The sequence below is a fragment of the Ahaetulla prasina genome, chromosome 1, assembly GCF_028640845.1.
Source record: "Ahaetulla prasina isolate Xishuangbanna chromosome 1, ASM2864084v1, whole genome shotgun sequence".
NCBI lineage: Eukaryota > Metazoa > Chordata > Lepidosauria > Squamata > Colubridae > Ahaetulla > Ahaetulla prasina.
Window position 1 is genome coordinate 93285729 of NC_080539.1, and position 20860 is coordinate 93306588.

The window sequence follows — 20860 nt, forward strand, 5'->3', positions numbered from 1 at the left end:
ATTGAACCCCCCTTAAAAGATTTTACTAAGCTTTATTTCCCCACCTCCCAAGGTAATGCCATAAGAACTAGTAACTTTCAGATCCAGATAAGGAAAAGAATAAAACCAAAATAATAGATTGCACATGAATGGGAAAAAAGACATGCAGGAAAGAACTGAAAGAGCAAGCTCAAATCATAGAACAAAGGACAAAGCCACAGAGTTCTGCTATGCCAAACCAAGAATGCATGCAAGGGAAGGAAATACCTTTTTGCTTTCTGGCTGGGGAGGTCCTTCTTCTTTTCCATCTGGTTTGAGAGGAACGGGCAATTTGGACTCGCCTTGAGTCATCAAATCTGCAAGACCCATGGGTGCTAATTGAAAACAGGAGACATGATTAAAGGTAACTTCCTTCTACCCCCAACTGATGGCATAAGACGGTCAGAAAAGGTGGATGTTCTTTCTCTTATGGAAGCTGGGAAGAGTTTTGTATCTCAGCAAATAGATTTTGAAAATGAATTACACGTTTCTTAAGGGAACGCAATTGCACAACTCTTTGCACCCACATATGCCAGATTCATTCTGGAAAATGACGACCAATTTTATTAAGCCCATCTTTGATTTGTGAGCTGGCAAACACTGTTGAAGCATTAGATGAGTTATCTCAAATATAACTATGTTCAATTTTATGAGAATTTTTATCAGTCATGCTACTTTCGCATACAGAATGCAGTCACCCATTATGGAACATCAGTACTACTGAAAAGCTACTGTAATTAGATGCATTTACAATAAACGTCAAAATACTGAGTATTTCTTGAACAGAACAAAACAGCACACTAAAGCACTGGAGACCAAGAAAGCTGGGACTGTAATAAAAGAGTAATGTGTGATTTGTTTATTTAAATGGATTTAAGTGATTCTGATAATCCAAAGATTTACTCCTCCCTTTATTCTCATTTCTAACCTTAAGACACCCCCCCCTTTTTTTTTACAAGAAAACTGGGCATGTGTATTAAACTTCTGCATCCATGGATCATTTTACAGATCCGACAGGACTTTATTAGAATCACTGTCACATCAGCTATTACAATTAATACATTAAGGCACTGAATTGAAAATTGCAATGCATTACAGTTTCAGAATGAAAGCCTTACAATTACATTAGTAAGCGCTTTGTAATATTCTACCAACCTTCTAGTTAACAAATGCCTGGCCTGCAATAGACTTAACTGTGCTACGTTCTTTAACAGGTAAATTATTTCATAGATCTCTCAGTGGCTGACATGAACATTCAGCTCTAAAGACGCCAGTTGGGAATACAGTGTATTCTAATATTGATAATTCTTGTTCAAGTAACACTTATGTAGCCATATCACAGAGGTATGCCTCAGAAATGTTCGTTTTCTTCCTAGTGTTGGAAGGATGTGAGAAGTAAGTTATAAGGCTATTTGCTGCTCATCACGGAAATTTCCTATTTCAAACTTCAAGAGGAAAAAAAATGGTTGAATCAAATTATATCTTACATTTCATTTTATAGTATATTCACATATTTAAACAGCAGAAGTGTTTAAGTTAAGGTACTTTCTTGATGAATATCCATAGTCTGAAACTGCATTCCTGAGTCAATCTTCTAATCCCATTTCCATTCTCTTTTCATGGTTCTTCTATCTTTGCCTCTTTCTCCTATGATTTTTCTACATTCTGTTTTGGATTAGAGATAGGTACCAGTATGGCTGTGGGATACACTCCACAGACACACAACCGTGTAAAATTCAAGATATACAGTTGTGACTATATGTGCTTAACCCTAAAGCACAAAAAAACCAACCAACCAGCAAGTCCTCTTATACTTGCAAATATTTTCTAGAAATAATTGAAAACCATACAGGTAATCCTTGACTTATGACTGTAATGGAGACTGTCCATTATGGTTGAAAGTCATGATGATCATAAAGTGTGTCAACCATATGATCGACCTGAGTTTTAGTGGGGGACATTAAGTGAATCACTACAGTCATTAAGCAAAACTGCTGCTTTAAGCAAATCTGCAGTCATTAGATGAACCCATTGTTTGCTTCTGGAGCTTTTTTTGCTGGAAACTGGAAGTAAATGCTGGTTTTTGGCAAAAAAGAAGAAGTCATAATTCAGTTGTGAGACTGTGGGATACTGCAAATGCCCATAAATGCAGGTCAGTTGCAGGTGGTTGCCAAGCACCCAAAATGTGCACATGACTGCACTGGGGTGGGGTGGGGTGGAGATGAACTTTAGAACTGGTTTGTCAGTACCTTTTGAGGGATTCATAGTAACTTTGAATTGTTGCTAAAAATTGGTCATAAGTTGATGATTATCTATAGTGTATACTAGACAACCTGTGCCCTGTTGGGTCATCATTTCAGATATATTTACTTACCTAAAGAGAGGAACACAATGACTATGGGTAGGGCAAAAAGCAGTGGAAGCAGGAGTGACTTCCGTCTTCCTGCTGGCCTCCCCATTGTGTTTTCTCATGGGAAGCTGGTAGTAAGCACTGGAAATCCTTCCTTCCTTCCTTCCTTCCTTCCTTCCTTCCTTCCTTCCTTCCTTCCTTCCTTCCTTCCTTCCTTCTTTCCTCCCTCCCTCCCTCCCTCTTCCCCTTCCCCAGCAGGTAAAGGTACCTTTTTTGACAAAGTTTTGTCCTATCACATACTGTTTTACCCAGTTAAAGGTTACAGATAAAAAGTTTTACACACACACAATCACACACACACATACACACACACACATTTGTTTTCTGAGGTTTTCGCGGGTGTTTGTATGTAGGTCTTTGGTTATTCGGATTTTGTCCTGCGTAAAATTGGAAGTGTCTTGGCGACGTTTCGACGAAGTATCATTCGTCATCTTCAGGCTGGTGTTATCAGTTCGACTTTGTTGAAACTTCGCCAAGACACTTCCAATTTTACGCGGGAGAAAACCCGAATAGCCAAAGACCTACACACACACACACACACACACACACACACACACTATTATGTATGTGTGTAATTTATTCAATGTTTCCTATAAAATCAAAGTTTCACAGCAAATGCTGTTAGTAGTTATTTTTTTAAATTCATTCTTCAATGTACAGTAAAAACACTCATGAATGAAGTTGAATATACATGTCCCAGGGTAAAGTTGCAGGATCCAATCTAGGTCAGTCACTGGAACAAGAGGTTCCGTCTTCCGAGCTTTTGGACATTCGTGCTGGAGCCCAGCCTCAGGGAACTTCTCTCTCACTCTGCTAGGGAGAAGTTCCGCGAGGAAGAGTTCCGGCATGAGTCCCAAAGCTCAGAAGACAAAACTCTGGTCCTGGTGACCTACCCAGATTGTAGTAAAAACACTAATAAACAGGTTATTCTGGTATCTATTTACAATTCATATAAAAATCCTGAGTGACGCCAAAAAAAAAAAAAAGCTAGTGAAATATGCCAATGATTACAGACCCAGAAGTTTCAGCCTATGGTTGCTGGGCCGTTTTGCTTTTCTGCAACAAGGTAATGCAGCATTCCAAGCAGCAGCCAACATGTGGGAGAATAAACCAAAGGAAAAGGGGGAGCTTAAAAAAAACACTTTGCAGATTGCCCACTACAAAATGATTACTGCACATATCCATGTATTACTATGTTTTAGGAAATAATTAGTTTTAATTACAGCAGTGAGAGAAGGAGCAAGACTCTGGCGGATAAGCTGGCAAGCTTCATGGTGCTAATTTGCTAATATTTTTAGCATCACTTCACTGCAGGTTGGGAGAATGGCTCTGCCAAAAAAAAACCCTATCCAGCATGTGCCACAGGAGTATACCGCTAACAATATATTGAATATGGGTCTGTCAACTGTACCGGTAGGCCAAAGAAGACCAAACTAAAAAGGAGCAAATTTTAGAAATTGTAATACAGCTTTCCTACAGCTTTACAAGTAGAACATATTGTTCTTCTCAACTAATGGAATAGCAGAAAACAAAGGGATTTAGGGATCAGGTAAACATCGCAGTGCATTTTTTAAATGAAATGAATAAGAAGTGCAAAATGCCCTCCCAAAATGGAATATGCTGATTCCAGATCAGAAGACCACCATGAGTATGGCTGGCATCTTCTCCACTGCCCCCCACCCCAAATCAGCAGTCAAAGTTATTTGTGAATTTGCTGGTATTAGGTGTACATAAAGCTGCTGCAAGCCTTCCAAAAGAAGCTTCAACAGTGAGTTACACAAAGAATGATAATTTCTGCTACTTCTAAATTATTCAGGTAACCATTTGAATGATTGCACAGGAGCAGAACAATTTGAATAGAAAAGTGTAATCTAAATCTTGGATGATATGTTATGGAAGAAGAATCATAGGCAATCTATATCCTCTGAAATTGGTTTATTTCTTGCCCGAGTCAGCAAGAGAGCTTATAAGACATCTGCCACATATGTTTCCTCCATGAATTATGAAACACATCTGGATGCAAGAAAATTGCCATCTGTACTGTGATCCATTGTCCACAGCTACAACTAGAGCAAAGCTACTGTCATCTTGAGAAAGAACAACTAGTGCGGTTTGTAAATAGATAATAAATTCTAGCTTTCTTGTGGCATTCTCCATCTTTTGCTGCAATGTTCTTTATAAGGTCTCCCGAGTCCCTTTGCTTTCAAGTCCAATGACAAACTGAGGGCATCATTTTGACCCTGTTTCAAGCAGTGAAAGAATGCAATTGTCACTGTTCTGGCAAACTCCAGTGCATACACATTAACAATCCAGCCCATAAATTGTCAAAAGACACAAAACATAAAAATGGAAGATAACCATGACATCTATTACTGAAAAAGTATTGCTGTAGCGAGTGAATAGGTTCCAAGAAATAGCCTTGGGCTTTTTCTAAGTTGAAAGTTGGGATAGTTGAGAAAAGAAAATATGGGTCAAGGTTCTGAATGACCTACATAACACCAAACTTAGCACACTTAAAGGCAAATACAACATAATTTATATTGCAGTCAAGCTGACTATGTTTTCTCCCCTATCTTCTGATAAGGATATTGTTGTGGGTGTCAGAAAATGTTCTCAATGCTAGTGGCAACTCAAGCAACTTTGCTAGAAGCAATAAAAATCCTAATACATCAGCAGTTGAATTATGCACTTCCTGCCTTCTAGAATTAATGGGATCTTACATGGGGATCTCCTTTTATTTTGCCCCTGTATCAGTACAACTTTGTAAGGTGGGTTGGGTTCAGAGGGAAGGGCTGATAACCACCATAGAGTCTTCATGGTTAAAGATGGGTTTGAATTTAACTTCCCCTGGTTAAAGAATAACACTTTGACTACTATGTCACATTTAGCTATCTTAAACTGAGTCAGGCCACAAATATATCCAGAACCTACTAAGAGTTGAGACAGAGGAAGCTCTTTTTTCTTGAGCCCAGTCTAAGAGCCTATTCATCCTTACTGTTTGAGATTAAAACAAAACTGTGTGCATGTTTACTTATCCAAAATTCTTATTTATAAGCAGTCTGCAAATGGCAGAAGCAATTTGTGATAGCAGAGGAAATAGAGGAGGACACAATCCAGAATGTGCTGAGAGATATTGTGATGCGAGCTTGCCAGCTCGCCCTTCTTGATCTTGAAAATGGGGAAATTGGCTAGTCTGGATGGGATTACATTCCCTCTATATCAGGAATTCAGTCTAATGGTGTTCCTAAAAATAATAGTATTCTGGGTAATCCATTACATTTGATGCCTCCCCTTTGCACACAATGGCTCATAGTTCAACTCAGGATGTTGTGACTGCATTGTAGTAGCATCCCACAAATCCTTTATCCACATTTTTGCAAAATGAAAAGATTGGTTCTGAGATCTAAATCCATTGTCTATAGCTTGCATTACGTTACATTACCACCCAATAGTTTTCCCAGAATAGGGAACTTATAAACTGTCTATAGTCTCACAGCTGGAGTTCCTATATTTTCTGAAATGTGCCTGAACTCTTTTTGTGGATAGACAGATTCCTGGATCAAGGCAAATGACTACCACAGTGACAGATGTGCTTTGCTTGGAACAGAACTGCTGAAGTGAGCAGCGGTAAAGCTGTAAAGCCAAATATAATATTTAGTGCCAATTTACTTAAGCAAAAATAGAAGAAACACTGTTTGTGGCTAGAACAAAAATTATCTTAAAATATAATTACATTAGTGGCAAGTTTATGCAGACTCAGCAATATTGTTATGCAATATCTTTTTTTTTTTACTAAAACAAGCATAATGAAAATTTATCTCCAGTAGCGAACCACAAGACAAAAAATGGGCAAATTGGCTAGTCTGGATGGGATTACATTCCCTCTATATCAGGAATTCAGTCTAATGGTGTTCCTAAAAATAATAGTATTCTGGGTAATCCATTACATTTGATGCCTCCCCTTTGCACACAATGGCTCATAGTTCAACTCAGGATGTTGTGACTGCATTGTAGTAGCATCCCACAAATCCTTTATCCACATTTTTGCAAAATGAAAAGATTGGTTGTAGGAAAAGATTGGTTCTGAGATCTAAATCCATTGTCTGTAGCTTGCATTACGTTACATTACCACCCAATAGTTTTCCCAGAATAGGGAACTTATAAACTGTCTATAGTCTCATAGCTGGAGTTCCTATATTTTCTGAAATATGCCTGAACTCTTTTTGTGGATAGACAGATTCCTGGATCAAGGCAAATGACTACCACAGTGACAGATGTGCTTTGCTTGGAACAGAACTGCTGAAGTGAGCAGCGGTAAAGCTGTAAAGCCAAATATAATATTTAGTGCCAATTTACTTAAGCAAAAATAGAAGAAACACTGTTTGTGGCTAGAACAAAAATTATCTTAAAATATAATTACATTAGTGGCAAGTTTATGCAGACTCAGCAATATTGTTATGCAATATCTTTTTTTTTTTTTTTTACTAAAACAAGCATAATGAAAATTTATCTCCAGTAGGGAACCACAAGACAAAAAAATGGGGAAATTGGCTAGTCTGGATGGGATTACATTCCCTCTATATCAGGAATTCAGTCTAATGGTGTTCCTAAAAATAATAGTATTCTGGGTAATCCATTACATTTGATGCCTCCCCTTTGCACACAATGGCTCATAGTTCAACTCAGGATGTTGTGACTGCATTGTAGTAGCATCCCACAAATCCTTTATCCACATTTTTGCAAAATGAAAAGATTGGTTGTAGGAAAAGATTGGTTCTGAGATCTAAATCCATTGTCTATAGCTTGCATTACGTTACATTACCACCCAATAGTTTTCCCAGAATAGGGAACTTATAAACTGTCTATAGTCTCACAGCTGGAGTTCCTATATTTTCTGAAATGTGCCTGAACTCTTTTTGTGGATAGACAGATTCCTGGATCAAGGCAAATGACTACCACAGTGACAGATGTGCTTTGCTTGGAACAGAACTGCTGAAGTGAGCAGCGGTAAAGCTGTAAAGCCAAATATAATATTTAGTGCCAATTTACTTAAGCAAAAATAGAAGAAACACTGTTTGTGGCTAGAACAAAAATTATCTTAAAATATAATTACATTAGTGGCAAGTTTATGCAGACTCAGCAATATTGTTACGCAATATCTTTTTTTTTTTTTACTAAAACAAGCATAATGAAAATTTATCTCCAGTAGCGAACCACAAGACAAAAAAATGGGGAAAAAACCCAAAGTTATAGCTATGAAGTAAAATTTTAACACACGCTTCCTTTTTTCAAATGAAATATTTCTTGTGCTCGCAATTTTTTCCTAGGCATTATAACTGCAAAGGCAGTTATATACATACCCCCTTTTGTTTCTCTTTCAATAATTATTTAATTACTAAGGCCTATAACAATTCATCTCTACCCAAGAGGCTACTTGAAATGCTTCCTATCTTCCAAGATCATCTAAGGGGTATTTTCTTTATCTTCTATGTTGAGCTAATGGAACAAAGAGATATTTAAAGTGCCAGTTATCTGAATTAATGTCTCTGGATAATTCTATTAAACTATTATTGGCAGAACTACAATGTCCTCTTTCGAGGCAATATATAGAGGTCTCTGAAAACTATTGCATGTACTCAGAATCAGAGAGAAAGAATGTAGTAAGCCTGGCTAAGCCTTCCTGGCTGGTGAAAAATTCTTGAGCTAGGATTATTTTCTGCTGTATCTGTGGAGCAACACCAATGCAACAATGCTGTTTTGTTCACATTACATAACCCTAGTTAAATTAGTTAAATTACTCAATTAGAATAAGTTAAAAAAAAATACAACTAAAACAACTTTGTGCCTGCTCCAACTTGGTACCATCCAAATATGTCGACTGTAACTTTCAGAATGTCCCAGCAATTACGTCCATTGCTGCAAATTCTGCAGCTTCAAATCCACAGATCCGAAGGATGACAAAGTTGGGAAAGATTTCATTTAAGACGATGATTTTTAAATGTTTTTCTCTCAGGATCCCTTTCCACTTTAAAAAAAAAACTTATGGAGGAGCATAAAAGAGCTTTTGTTTCCCTGGGTTACATTTATCAATATTTGCCATATTAAAAATTAAAACTGATGCATTCACTGCTGCTATTGCTTCTCAAAATCGTTTGATGGGATTTTAATATTGTATTATTTTAATTTAACACCAACTAGGAGTCAAAAGACATAATGAAAAATCCTTCATCTCACAACACATGGACAGACTCAACCATAATTTCCACTTGGAAACTGTGAACATCCTAGAAAAAAAAGGCTAGGGAATTACTTGGCATTCAGGTAAATCAGGCTTGCCAAAAAGGCTTGGCATTCAGGTAAATGAGCCATTAATAGACACATAGAAATAAACACATTTACATATCATTCAAAAGAGATAATAAAAAAGCTAAAAAGGAAACAAAAAGACTAGAACACATCCTCTGAAGCAGCCTACACCCAAATAAGCAGGGATTAGTACCAAAAGAACAAGTAAGCAGAAAACAATATCCTATTCAAGGAATTACTTAGGAAAAAAAATCACACACACACACCCAAGGCTGGGAAGATAATACTATACATAAACAGGGAACAACTCCACACTCACTAACACTGATGCTGCTGCCTAGTTGGGTAATGAAATATCTGCCAGAAAACAAGCAAGCTCAGAGAGCACCAGGATTCCACAGTTCAACCCTGAGCTACATATATTCTCTTCTATGGTTAAATTACTGTAAAAACTCAATTTTTCAGGATGTGTAATGCAATAAAAATACAATGACTACTGCACACAAAAGATATATAAGTGATTTTGTATTGAATAGATTCCCACTGTACGAAGTAATAAATGGCTGCGCTATCTGAAGAAAAAAATCGCCCTGTGTATCTTTCTTAAAACTGGTTTTTCTTTTGCAATACATAAATCTTCTTAGGCAGGACATTCTACCATCTGTTTGCTTGTTGGTGATGTTTGCAGATCTAGGAACCGGAGAAGTTAGGGTAAAAAAATTACTCTGCTAAGCAGAAAGCTAGAATTTATAGCGTAGCTTCAATACTCAAAAGTAATTTTATTTCAGCCAGGCAGACAAAATAGGTAACTATATAACCCAAACACAATAATACTTATGACAGCTTTGATGAGGAATAAGCAAATGATTATCATTTGCTTAACAAGATTTTTCCTTTTTCAACTGGAGTAAAAATGTGCTGCTTGTGCCTAATACTAAAAGAAGCAAATTTTATTTTATATTTAAAAAAAAACACCTTCCTGTATGATTACAAGTTTTCATTCCCCTTCTTATCCTTGTTGAAAACACAACACAAAACCATTATAAATAAGACCAGTGGGAGTACCTCTGTTAAACAGTTGCCTTTGGGGTAAAAAAAAGCAGGCATAATGAGGCCATAGGCCAATAATGGGTATTTTCAGCTCCTAGAAAAATACTGCAAAAAAGTAAAAATATGCAAACGAAAACTTTAAAAGGTTGTGGGAAGAGAAAAAATGGGGAGTGAATACAAATGTCCCTTGTCTGCCTATTTGTTGGGAAACTATTCTATACATGTGACTAAATAAGTCTTCTGAATAGTTTTTATCCCAGAGCTATAATTGCACTCAACAATGAACTAAAGGGCCACCATCAGTGAGCATTACTTGGTCTGTTGTGTGGATGTTTGGGTAGTTTAGGGGTGGGGAATTTTGGTGGGTGGGGTGTGTCTGGGGATTGTCGTATGTGTTGGGCTTGGTCTCTGGGTGTTATGTGAATTTCATTGTATGGGTATACTGTGTACAATGACAATAAACTTTATATATATATAAAATAGTCCTTTTTCACTTATAACTCAAGACGTGGCTGCTGGAAAACCTCATTATGACACTGTCATTGGAGGGGGGAAAATGAAATGGATAATGTAAATCTGAATATTACAGCAATGAAAATGAGCAATTAAATAATCTCGCAAGGAAAAAAGAAGCCTTTTAATGATGTTCCTGCAAACAAAAATATATGTAAAGTAATATTTCAGTAAAGTTTATTGGAAAAAGTCCATTTTCCTTCTATTTTCTTAGACAAATATAATACCTGGGTCTTTCAGAAAGTTATATTTGAGGTAGGTAAGAGACATATTATGAGACACTCTCAGTTATTTTGGGCAAAAATATTGTTTAACCATAGGAATCCTGGTTTCAAGATCCCTGCTACATTTTAAGCAAAAGCCTTCTAGATCTGCCAGCTGTCAAATGGGCAAAACCCATGTTTTCAAGAAACAAAGAAGAGAAAGTAGAGATATAGCGGAGATATATCTAGGAGTTGACAAAGTGATTGGGAATTTTCAAATTCTTACAGCAGGATTCTGAGTCATGCATATGCAATTGTACCGCTGTCAAAGAGAAACATTTTAAAGGTTTCTACCTTTGAAAAAGCAGCCTGCTACTCCTTGAAATTTTACCAGTCATTACCTGTAGAACTGTTCACCATGTTAGGTGCCATGCTGTAAGGAGAAGCTTGAGGGTTCATCAGACTTGAATTGCTGTTCATTGGTTGGGTGTATGGAGAGCTGGATCCCATAATGCCACTCTGATTGATGACAGGAAAACTGCCTTGCCTGAAGGAAGAGAAATGACACACACATGCACAAGCGCTTATTAAATTTCTTACTACAACAGTACACCTCAGTTAGTTACAAAATTCATACTTCAGTATTCACAGACACCTACAGAAGATGCAGCCAGTTAGTTTTTGCCTGCGTCAGGAGCTCACTATTGGATTAGTAATGAATTTATTCTAAAGCCCATTCTAAAAGTCATATATCATGCAGATCCCTAAGCAAAATAGATATAATATATGTTAATTTAAAATGGATAAATCGTAATACTATGTAAAGAAGTTGAGATTGGACATGGCCAACACATAGTGATGAAAGCACATAAGAGAGAATAGAGTCCTCACTATTGAAGTAAAACAAGAACTCAAGATAAGTTAACTAAGAGCTTTTGATTGTATTTTGCCTATCATACTAAAAAAAATTAAAAAGTAAATCAACTCTCCCAAAGCAAAACAAAAATATATAAATGGATTGAAACTGTACTACTTAGATACGCAATTAAGAAATGGACATTCATCTTATTTGTTTTAAAGCGTTTACGATAACTGTAACTATTGTAATCGCTGAATACTATATAGCTGTATTAATGGATTGATGATATATTTGTGGTAAGCTAGTTTATAAAGAATCAGAAGAGCTTTTGAACAAAATTAAAAAAATATCTGTTTTTTTTCTGAGTGTAGTACATCTTAACAGGGCTACCTTTTATGGGTGAGTAAATACAAGTATATGCTCACATATAATATATAATATAATATAATATGTGTTAATGAATGAAATCTCAAATATAAAGGATGATATTTAGTCAGTATCCATTTGCTTGTCAGAAATATTCACCAGACACAGCAACAATCACAGAAATACTAGTCCTCTGGTTCTTCACACCAATACAATTATCCAGTTTATATGAGTCTTTTTCAAGTTATTTTTGTCTATAAGAAAGCTTAAATTCACCATTAAAAAAAATATAAATGCTTAAGACAAATGCCATTTTTTCAATGGGATTGAAAATACAAATTGAAGAAAACCATAGTATGGTTTGCCTGCTTATAGTTTAGAGGGATTTTTAAAACAAATCATTGGGGTTAATAAGCATAACTTATGACTTGGCCAATTATGGTTTATTAAAAAAAACTGGTGTAATGCAAAGTGTGAATTTATATGTTTTCTATATGTTTCTATATTCTATATGTTTTCTAAATCAAGGAAAGTTTCTCTTAGCTGAATTTGATATGTTAGACAGTTCATTAGCTAGTAACCTAGTATTATTGACGGGTGCTGTGTTTAACCTTCAAATGCTTTTATGAAATCCAGAAGCTCTGTCTGGATTTTTGTTGCAACTGAAGGATCAAAGAAAATAAGGATCAAGGAAGCTGAAGGAATATGGAAAAGAATACTTTTATTTATTAACTAATATCTTATTAGTTTAATCACTTTAATATAAAGTATGAAAAAGCAACTAGTCGATACTAGATTTTTAAATCATTTTACTGAAACAAGTATGTAACATTTGGTATAATTAATGTTTTTTTCCAAGTTGGCTTTGTCCTCTATTTCTGTAAAGAAGAGAAAGATTTCTTTTGATATGAAGGAGACAACTGACATACAATGTTATTCCCCTGATGCAAGTTTTGATGTTATAGAGAAAAATACTTAAAATGCACAGCCATACAGTTCTCTTCCCCTCCCCTCCCCCCAAAAAAGAAAAAAAAATTGGAGCAGGAGCATTTGCAAAAACTTTGGAAGATTTCTCTGAAATAAAATATTCTTTGTGTACATATTGTCAACAACTTTTAAAAGTATTTTGAAAATATGATTGAAGCTATTACTTAGCATATAACAATCTCTACTTTTCCTCGCAATAATAAACCTTATGTATTAGTAATAGAAAGTATGGAAAACGGAAAACAGAATGCATATATACACACACACACACACAAACACACACGTATTCTGAACTAGCAGCATCTTATTAACATTTATTGCCTGTTTCTCCTTTACATTCAGATGACTGTTAGCATGGCTAGGCCAGAGTAAGCCATTGATCTATCAATTAAACAAAATAACACACTATATCATGCAGAATTATTGGGAGAAAATACTAATATGTTCTTATACAGATGTGACTATCTTAAGATCCAGATTTGGGAAGCAGCAACTATTCATACAAATTAAGATGCTAACAATTAGAAAAAGAACTTTTTTGGGAATGGGTGCCAATGGAAATTGTTCCTGCTTTTCAGGGAAATTTGCTTACTGGAGCTCACTGAATAAATTGAACTTAGTCATTCTCTCCCAGTATTACCTACTCCACAGGTTTGGGGAAGTGTGGGGGAAGAGACAGCATTATGCAATCTGCCTTGGATTATAAGGGGAGAGGATAAGTGTGTGTGTGTGTTTGTGTGTAAGTGTCAGGATATAAATCTAACAGATGTTATTTTCATTATTATCCTCGTGCATGATCTCCCGGTATTCATAAAGGTAGAGGCAAAGGAGGAACAGAAGCCTGAATCATTATTACAAAGAAAAGAAAACACCATGAATCTAATATGGGATTGTAATGCTACAATAAATATTTTAGAGCATTAGTAAGTAAATGGAGTAATCTTAACATATCTTGTTAAAATGATGCTGTATTTCCATATGACAAAAGAAAAGACACAAAGGAAATATGGTAGTGGTCTACAAGTATTTTAAGCTATCATATGTAAGATGCGTCAAACATCTGTTGAAGCCAAGACCATTACTAGGTTACATAAAAAGCTGAGAACTAGAGGGAAATCTTGATTTAAAAATTATTGGAAAATCTGACTATAACAATGGCTGATTCCCTATGACTCAAAGGTTTAAAGGTATGTCTTTATCACTATTAAGCAGTAATGGTTTGTACTGTTTTAATTAACTAATTGACTAGATGACCTGTATACTTCTTCCAAATAATTTTTTATTCGATGATTTTCAATTAGTCGGATATATTAAATATAATTTATGCAGTTTTTGTGCACCTTGTATATAAAAGTATGCCTATCTTTTTCATATAGTCAGTGTATCTTTACATATAAAAAGGTTTTTCTTAACCTAGGTGAACATGTCATGGGCGATAAAGCTTTAGAAGACAACTCCTAGAATTAATAATTCAGAGAAATTTTATCTTTTTATTCTGATTCCATGGCATTTGGTCTTTAAGTAGAATGATAACTGAATGTGACAAATAGTTTTACATTCATTAATTTACATTCTCAAGTAGAGTCCATTAAGAACTAAACTGAAATTGTAAGATTTATTCTGATTAACCTTTGGGCACTAAACACTAATAGCTTGCACAACATTTGTTAAATATATTTATATATCCTTAAAGTCATAGAATCATTTGTGGTTACTAAAGAAAGAAATGAAGGAAGAAAGAAAGAAAATATGCTTCTGTCAGTACTATTTTCACTGAAGGACTATTTGACCTGCTGTAACACGTTTTCAGCTTTTCCCCTGCAACCTAAACTCCATTAAGGTATGAGGCAAAGTTAATATTAGTTGTTGAAGTGTTTAAAACCAATTTCCAAAACTGTTGTGGCATTTATGGATGAAAAACGTCAACAGTGGAACAAATTCAACGTACCACAGGCAATATTTGGAAAGGTGTAAAATAATACCCTGGTTACATTTAAGGTAGTTATAGTATTTTTAGCAGCTAAATCAAAAGTTTAACTTTAGCTCAGATAGTGTCAAAGCTAGCCCTATAGATAAATCGTAGACTTCTTTCTACTTCAAATACTGAGGATATTTAAAATAATTGTGTCAGGGACACCTTTGGAACTATGCCTGAATTGTACTGTTTTAATTCATGTTTATTTAAACCAATCTCTGTAAACTGAAAAGTATGTTCTAAACTCGACAATAAGATATCACTGTCACATTATGATATGAAATCTCTATAACAGAACTTTTCTAGATTAGTAAAGCTAAAGGAGAAAAAAACCTGTTTTAATATTATGCCCAGAACATTTTTATATGGTATCTAATCATTAATATTTATTTCTATTTCATTTTCTGTCTCATATTTTAGTAAGTGAATTTCATTCCTGAAATGAATTTCATTCCTGCAAAAAATTCATGATGATGCCCAGAAACACTATCTAGGTGCTGAAAATAACTCTGAAGACATTCAGTAATAGAGGCAACCCAAAAAGGGGAAGAGTTTCTCCCAGTCAAACCTGCTGAAGTGAGGAAATTACATGTTAATATGCTTATGCTTGTACATGGAGCCTTCTCTTACACGATCTTTTTAATTAATGTTTTCTCAAACAAGATTTTTTTTAAAAAAAAGTATATGCATTTATGAGTAATACTGTATGTGATAAGTCTATGAACTCTGAGATGGTTGCTAATCTATGTCTTAAAACAGGCGAAGATGAATAGAGATTTGGCCATTTTTTGGGAATAACTGTATGAAACAAGGTGCAAACAAAGCTAAGGAAATTTCAGAAGGTCAAAATTAAAATGCAAGAGGCCAACATTGCTTATTTTCTCTTGCTTAATTAGTATGAGCAATGTTGATATAACTGATCTTCAAACTTCTTGGAAGTTACCAAGTTGACTCTCGTGACTGCAGCATTTTAAAATGACAATTGGAGTTAAAGGTTTTAAAGCAGGGATATTTTGTAAAATACTGACAATCAATAAGCCTAGCTACTTGATTACCAACCATGAAAATGCCTGCTGGAGACACACACAAATAAGCATACTGACCAAACTGCCCTATGCTTTATCTATGGTGTATCTGCCACATGACAATATTTCTCTTTCCTTTTAAATGTCAAAGAATGATTTGAAGGTTGTTATTTAAACACAGTGACCTGTACAATAACCAGATGTACTTCATTTAAATCTGTGTTGAGTGAGGTCTAGCAATAAAAAGCTTCTAATCTGTCATACCCTGACATCAAATGGGTTATTATAATGAGAGTAATTCAGAGGTGAGATCTGAAAACATATTTTCCTGCTGGGATTTTCTTAGAGTCTCTCATACATATAATTTTGTTGCAGCTTTTCTTCCCTGACACAGTATGAATTTTCTAAAACCAAACTGTTACCAACTAGTAAGAGTACAAGAGGTTGAAAGTTTGTGTGTGTGAGAGAGGAAGGAATGAAGGAAATGATGGAGAATGGTAAGAATACGCTTAATTTTTATGTCATTTTGTTAATGTTATTGTCTCAGAAAGCAACCATTTAATGAAATTTCCAAAGTTAAAATACTACCTAGATAAATAATAGAGCAAATACATCCACAAATTGAAATTCTCAGTCAGAATTTCTTATGAAATATAGGAAAAGGTATCTTAATGTAAGTCAAAATGAGAGTTGCCAGACCAGGACTACAAAAATCAGGATTGCCACCAGATGACTCTCTCTAGAGGTGTCCAGATTTTTGGAAGCTAGTTAGCTAACTCAGTCAAAAACTGAAATACCTTTTTCAATAATACTCTGTGGCTTGGCTTCAGCTTTTGAGGCAAAAGCCAAGGCTGTTTTTTCTTTCTTTCTTATTAATTCCTTTAATTAGAGAAAGAGAAAGTTTGTGGATAAATGAACACTTGGAGCCTTATATGAATATGAAATCAGTAGCCCTCTACATTCCTCTTTATATTCTGTGGCATATATAGAATTCCTCAATGTATACATCCTGACAACACAAAACTGTTTGTGCACTTTGGATCCCGCTAGACTTTCAAATGATCATAGCTATTTTACTGCAAATATCCCTTGTTTTCCTGACAGTGGGTGTGAAGTATAGATAACACTACTGTGTTGTGAAATACTAATGACTGCCACATTTAAGTCAGAGTTATTTTTGATAGCACTGTAAACAGAATTAACCTGAAGCAGGTTGCTTAGTGACTGTGCATGAAGGACTCAGTAAAACGCTTTTATCGTAATAAGAAACTAATGCACAGCAGCTTCTCTTAACCTACTGCCGAGTAGCCAAAATGTACTAGTTATTAGCTTCTACAGCAAGAAGTTAGCAGTGGGGGTATAGTGTGAGTGTGTGTATGTGTGGTGTGTATGTGCACTCTATGTGCATATAAGGGAAAAGGGAATGTGTTCTCCAGAATCAATAGTAATACACTCTGAAAATATACTTGCTATTCAGAGAATGACACTGCATTTTGTATAGGATAATTGGCTTGATTCCAAATCTTCTGGAGATGGAGACAAAAAAATAAGGGGGATAACAATTTTACTTGTTTTAATCAGTGGCATTTTTAATGGAACAGATATTGGTCAATAGTGTTTGCATAAACATTTAACGTTTTCCTCCCTACAGAACTTTAAAAAAAGAAATTTCAATTTGGTTAATGTTATGACCAAAACTTATGGGACATGTTCTATTGATATTAATGGTCTATACAATGGAAATCAATATTTGGTTATTTCAAGCTCATCCCATTGTGTTCACTGAGGCTTATTTCTAGGAAATTATTCTGAGAATTACAGCCCATTCTGGAGGAATTCAGTCACAATTTATAATCAAACAGCATGTACAGAATTGTTTTGTTTAAAAGGCTCCAGTTTAGCATAAAGAGAGATGCATCTCAGTTAAGGCTGACTTCAGTTTCCAAGTAATTCATAGTTCGGCTTAAAACTCAAGGGATTTTTTTTTGTCAGAAGCAAGACACATCTCTATTTCTTCTGAGTTTTGGATCTAATGCTACGTTGCATCAATTTCTGTTCCTCTGCCAATGGATTGGAATTTTTCTTCTCCACCTGCAAGTCTCAATATGATCTCCTTGTTGGCTCCTAAGGGACAGGAGTAGAAGGGGAACTGTATTTCTGTATTTATGAGATTAAATTTGTTTAGATAATTTTAGATGTCCTAAATTGTTTAGATATGCCTACTATTATACCAATCATTCTTTCAGATGATTAACCTGCTTTGTAACTGGGCTCAGAATCAGGGCCAAGTTCTAAAGACACCATGATTTGTCCATGCTGGCGTTTTAAGTACTGAGGTTTTTAAAATAACTTCAGGTTGGCTGCTGGATGCTAAGGTAGTAAAAACACAATAAAAATGATGCATCAATACATGGAGGAAAATCTCTTAAAAGATAAACAATTATCATAACAAGGCTTTAACTCTGTATTTTCTAAATTTAATTCTATTTGTATCTTGGACTACATTTTTAAAAATCCCAGAGCAGATAATAAATATATTACAGTCAGCCAACTCAGATGATATTAAACGTAATAAAATAAATTACACTGCAGAGAGAAGAGTTAGATCCAAATTTCTTTACTACTATAGCCACTAAAAAGTACAAAATCCCTCAAATCAAGGTTGATGCCTGCCAAATATTTTCTTGGCAGCATCACAAAAGTGGTTTGCTTTCCTCTGAGAATTTTCTTCTCACTTTTTAGTCTAGCCAACAGTCTTTCATAATTACCCAACTAAGTCTCACTAACTAGAATTAAGGTCCCTTCTTAGTGATTTTGTCAGGTTCTTCATGAATTTCCCTTAAAAGTGGGAGAGGTCCTTCACTCTCTACCCCGCCTTCACTTTATTCTATGCTGCATTGTGCTACTGTACTCTCCTGCTCCATTTTCTTTCATCTTTATATCCTCCAATCCAAAAGCTCTTGGTGGCTTACATAAAATATAAAAACCAAACCAAGCATTCACACACAGTACAGCATCGATATGAACAGTAAACCAGCCAGACACGATACTACCATATGTTCAATAAAATGGAAAGTAATCATGACATGATAAATTCAAGGGAATGTTCTCTCATTTAATTCCATATTTTAAGTCTTCTGAAACATTAACAAAGAGGAGGATCAGCTTAATTTCTACTGGGAGATTACCAGTATTATATTTTAGTAATACTTGTATAATAATTATACCCCACAAATCAAAATAGTTAGTGGCATACAATTCAAAAATATAAAATGACTGACTTAGAAAAACAATTAATAGAAATGGAGAACAAATACAGCATTAGGTTAACTGGAGTGGCATACAGGTTCAGTCACACAATGGTGTCAACTCCCTAAACCAGGGGTCTGCAAACTTGGCTCTTTTAAGACTTGTGGACTTCAACTCCCAGAGAACTCTGGAAGTTGAAGTCCACAAGCCTTAAAAGAGTCAGGTTTGCAGACCCCTGCCCTAAACAAAGCTAAAATGTGCTGTGATAAAACTGTCTTAACCAGGTTTTGCAAAGCAATCACCATTGGAGCAAGCCTTCTCCCTAAGGAGAGGCTGTTCCTTGATATAGGGCAATGATGAAAAAAGCAGCACCTTCTGGCCTTAGTCTTCCCAACCTCATGGAAGCAGAGAAAGATAGCAATTTTGCAGAACACATGTACCAGCACCCTGCTGGAGAAGATGGTTCTACAAGGAACTCAGCACTAAGCCAAATATAGCTTCATAGGTCAAAATCAGCACTCTATTGGCATTAATACAAGGACTGTTACATTTTGCACCAACTGCAGCTTCTGAGTGGTCTTTCAGAGCAATTCTAGGTAGATTACACTGCATAGTACCACTAGTTGGTAATAGGAGTATGATTTATTAAGAAACCCTTCTACTCCATGTACTGGTGCATCAGCTGCAGCTAGACAAAAGGACTCTTTGTCATGGCTTCTACCTGGCTGAGAGTATCTATCCCATTGTAGAAGGGGTTACACAGTCCCTAGGGAAAAGGCACATAATTTGGAGTACTTCTGAATCTAGCACGGTTGCTAAAGCCTTGGAATCTTATGTGACTTTTATCAATTTAGACTACATCCAACAATTATAACCACCCAGATAAATATAACTTTGCAAGCGTTAAGAGGGACTGCCTTTCTTCAACAAGTCAAAAATATAGCGACTGCATTGTTAACTGGAATTGGCAGATGCAATCATATTAAACGAAAACTCTGACAACTGCACTGGCTGCTAGTCCATTTCTGAGTTTAATTCAAAAAGACGGTGTTAGTTTACAAGCCCCAAAGGGTTGGGACAGGCTCTCTGATGGAACACCTTCAGTTTTACTTGAAATGCTTAAGATATCCCCATACAATGAGGCCAAGTGGGAAGGGGAATTTTTACCACTGGCAGTCCTCAACTTATAATCAACCATTCATTTAATGGCACTTCAAAGTTACGAAAGCCCTGAAAAAATGATTGATGACTTGTTCTCAATGTGACAACCAATGCACCACCCCCATAGTCACATGATTGGAATTTGGGCACTTGGCAACATTTACAACACTTGCAGCCTCCTGCAGGCAATTTCTGGACTTCCCAGATGGCTTTCAACAAGCAGTCAATGGATTTTATGTCTTGGTTTCAGTGAAGGGAGAAAATGATCAGGCAATAAGCAAGTGAAGTCCATATGGGATGTGAGCCCTTGGGATGGGGGGAGTGAGGGTTGCAGTGGTACTGGGTAGAAATACACATACATACACTGTGTTTAGGAGTAATACATTTGCAGTGAGACTGGTAAAATCACCAGGAAGGTTTGGGTTTGGAGTGGCATCGGCAAATAGACATAGGTTAGACAAAAGAAGAGCTGTGGAATCAGGAGAAAGAGTATCCATGTGCACAATACTTTACTAGAGGATGAGAAGATGTAATCCAGTAGATCTAGTAATCTACTATCACAATATAGCTTGAAAAGTAGTAAAGGATGAATCGGAAACTTGATCAGTAATAAACCAATGTCAAAATGAAAGCACCAAGAATAGGAATTCATGAATCACAAAGTCAGATTCTGAAGATGCTTCCAGGAATGAAAGGTACTCTCTGTGCGGATTAAATCCTTTCCTGGCGAGCATATGC

At 35.8% G+C, this 20860-nt stretch overlaps 1 protein-coding gene across 9 annotated transcripts in view; it reads right to left on the reverse strand.

The window, feature by feature from the left end:
• The window catches only part of ARID1B (AT-rich interaction domain 1B), a 489414-nt gene that overhangs the window by 42291 nt on the left and 426263 nt on the right, over nucleotides 1–20860 (reverse strand). For all 9 annotated transcript variants that reach the window (XM_058168923.1, XM_058168915.1, XM_058168857.1 and 6 more), the window contains 2 exons: nucleotides 10902–11047; nucleotides 247–353 (listed from right to left, as the gene is read on the reverse strand). In XM_058168923.1, the coding sequence (XP_058024906.1) occupies nucleotides 247–353; nucleotides 10902–11047 (253 nt within the window). The remainder of the gene's footprint in view (nucleotides 1–246; nucleotides 354–10901; nucleotides 11048–20860) is intronic.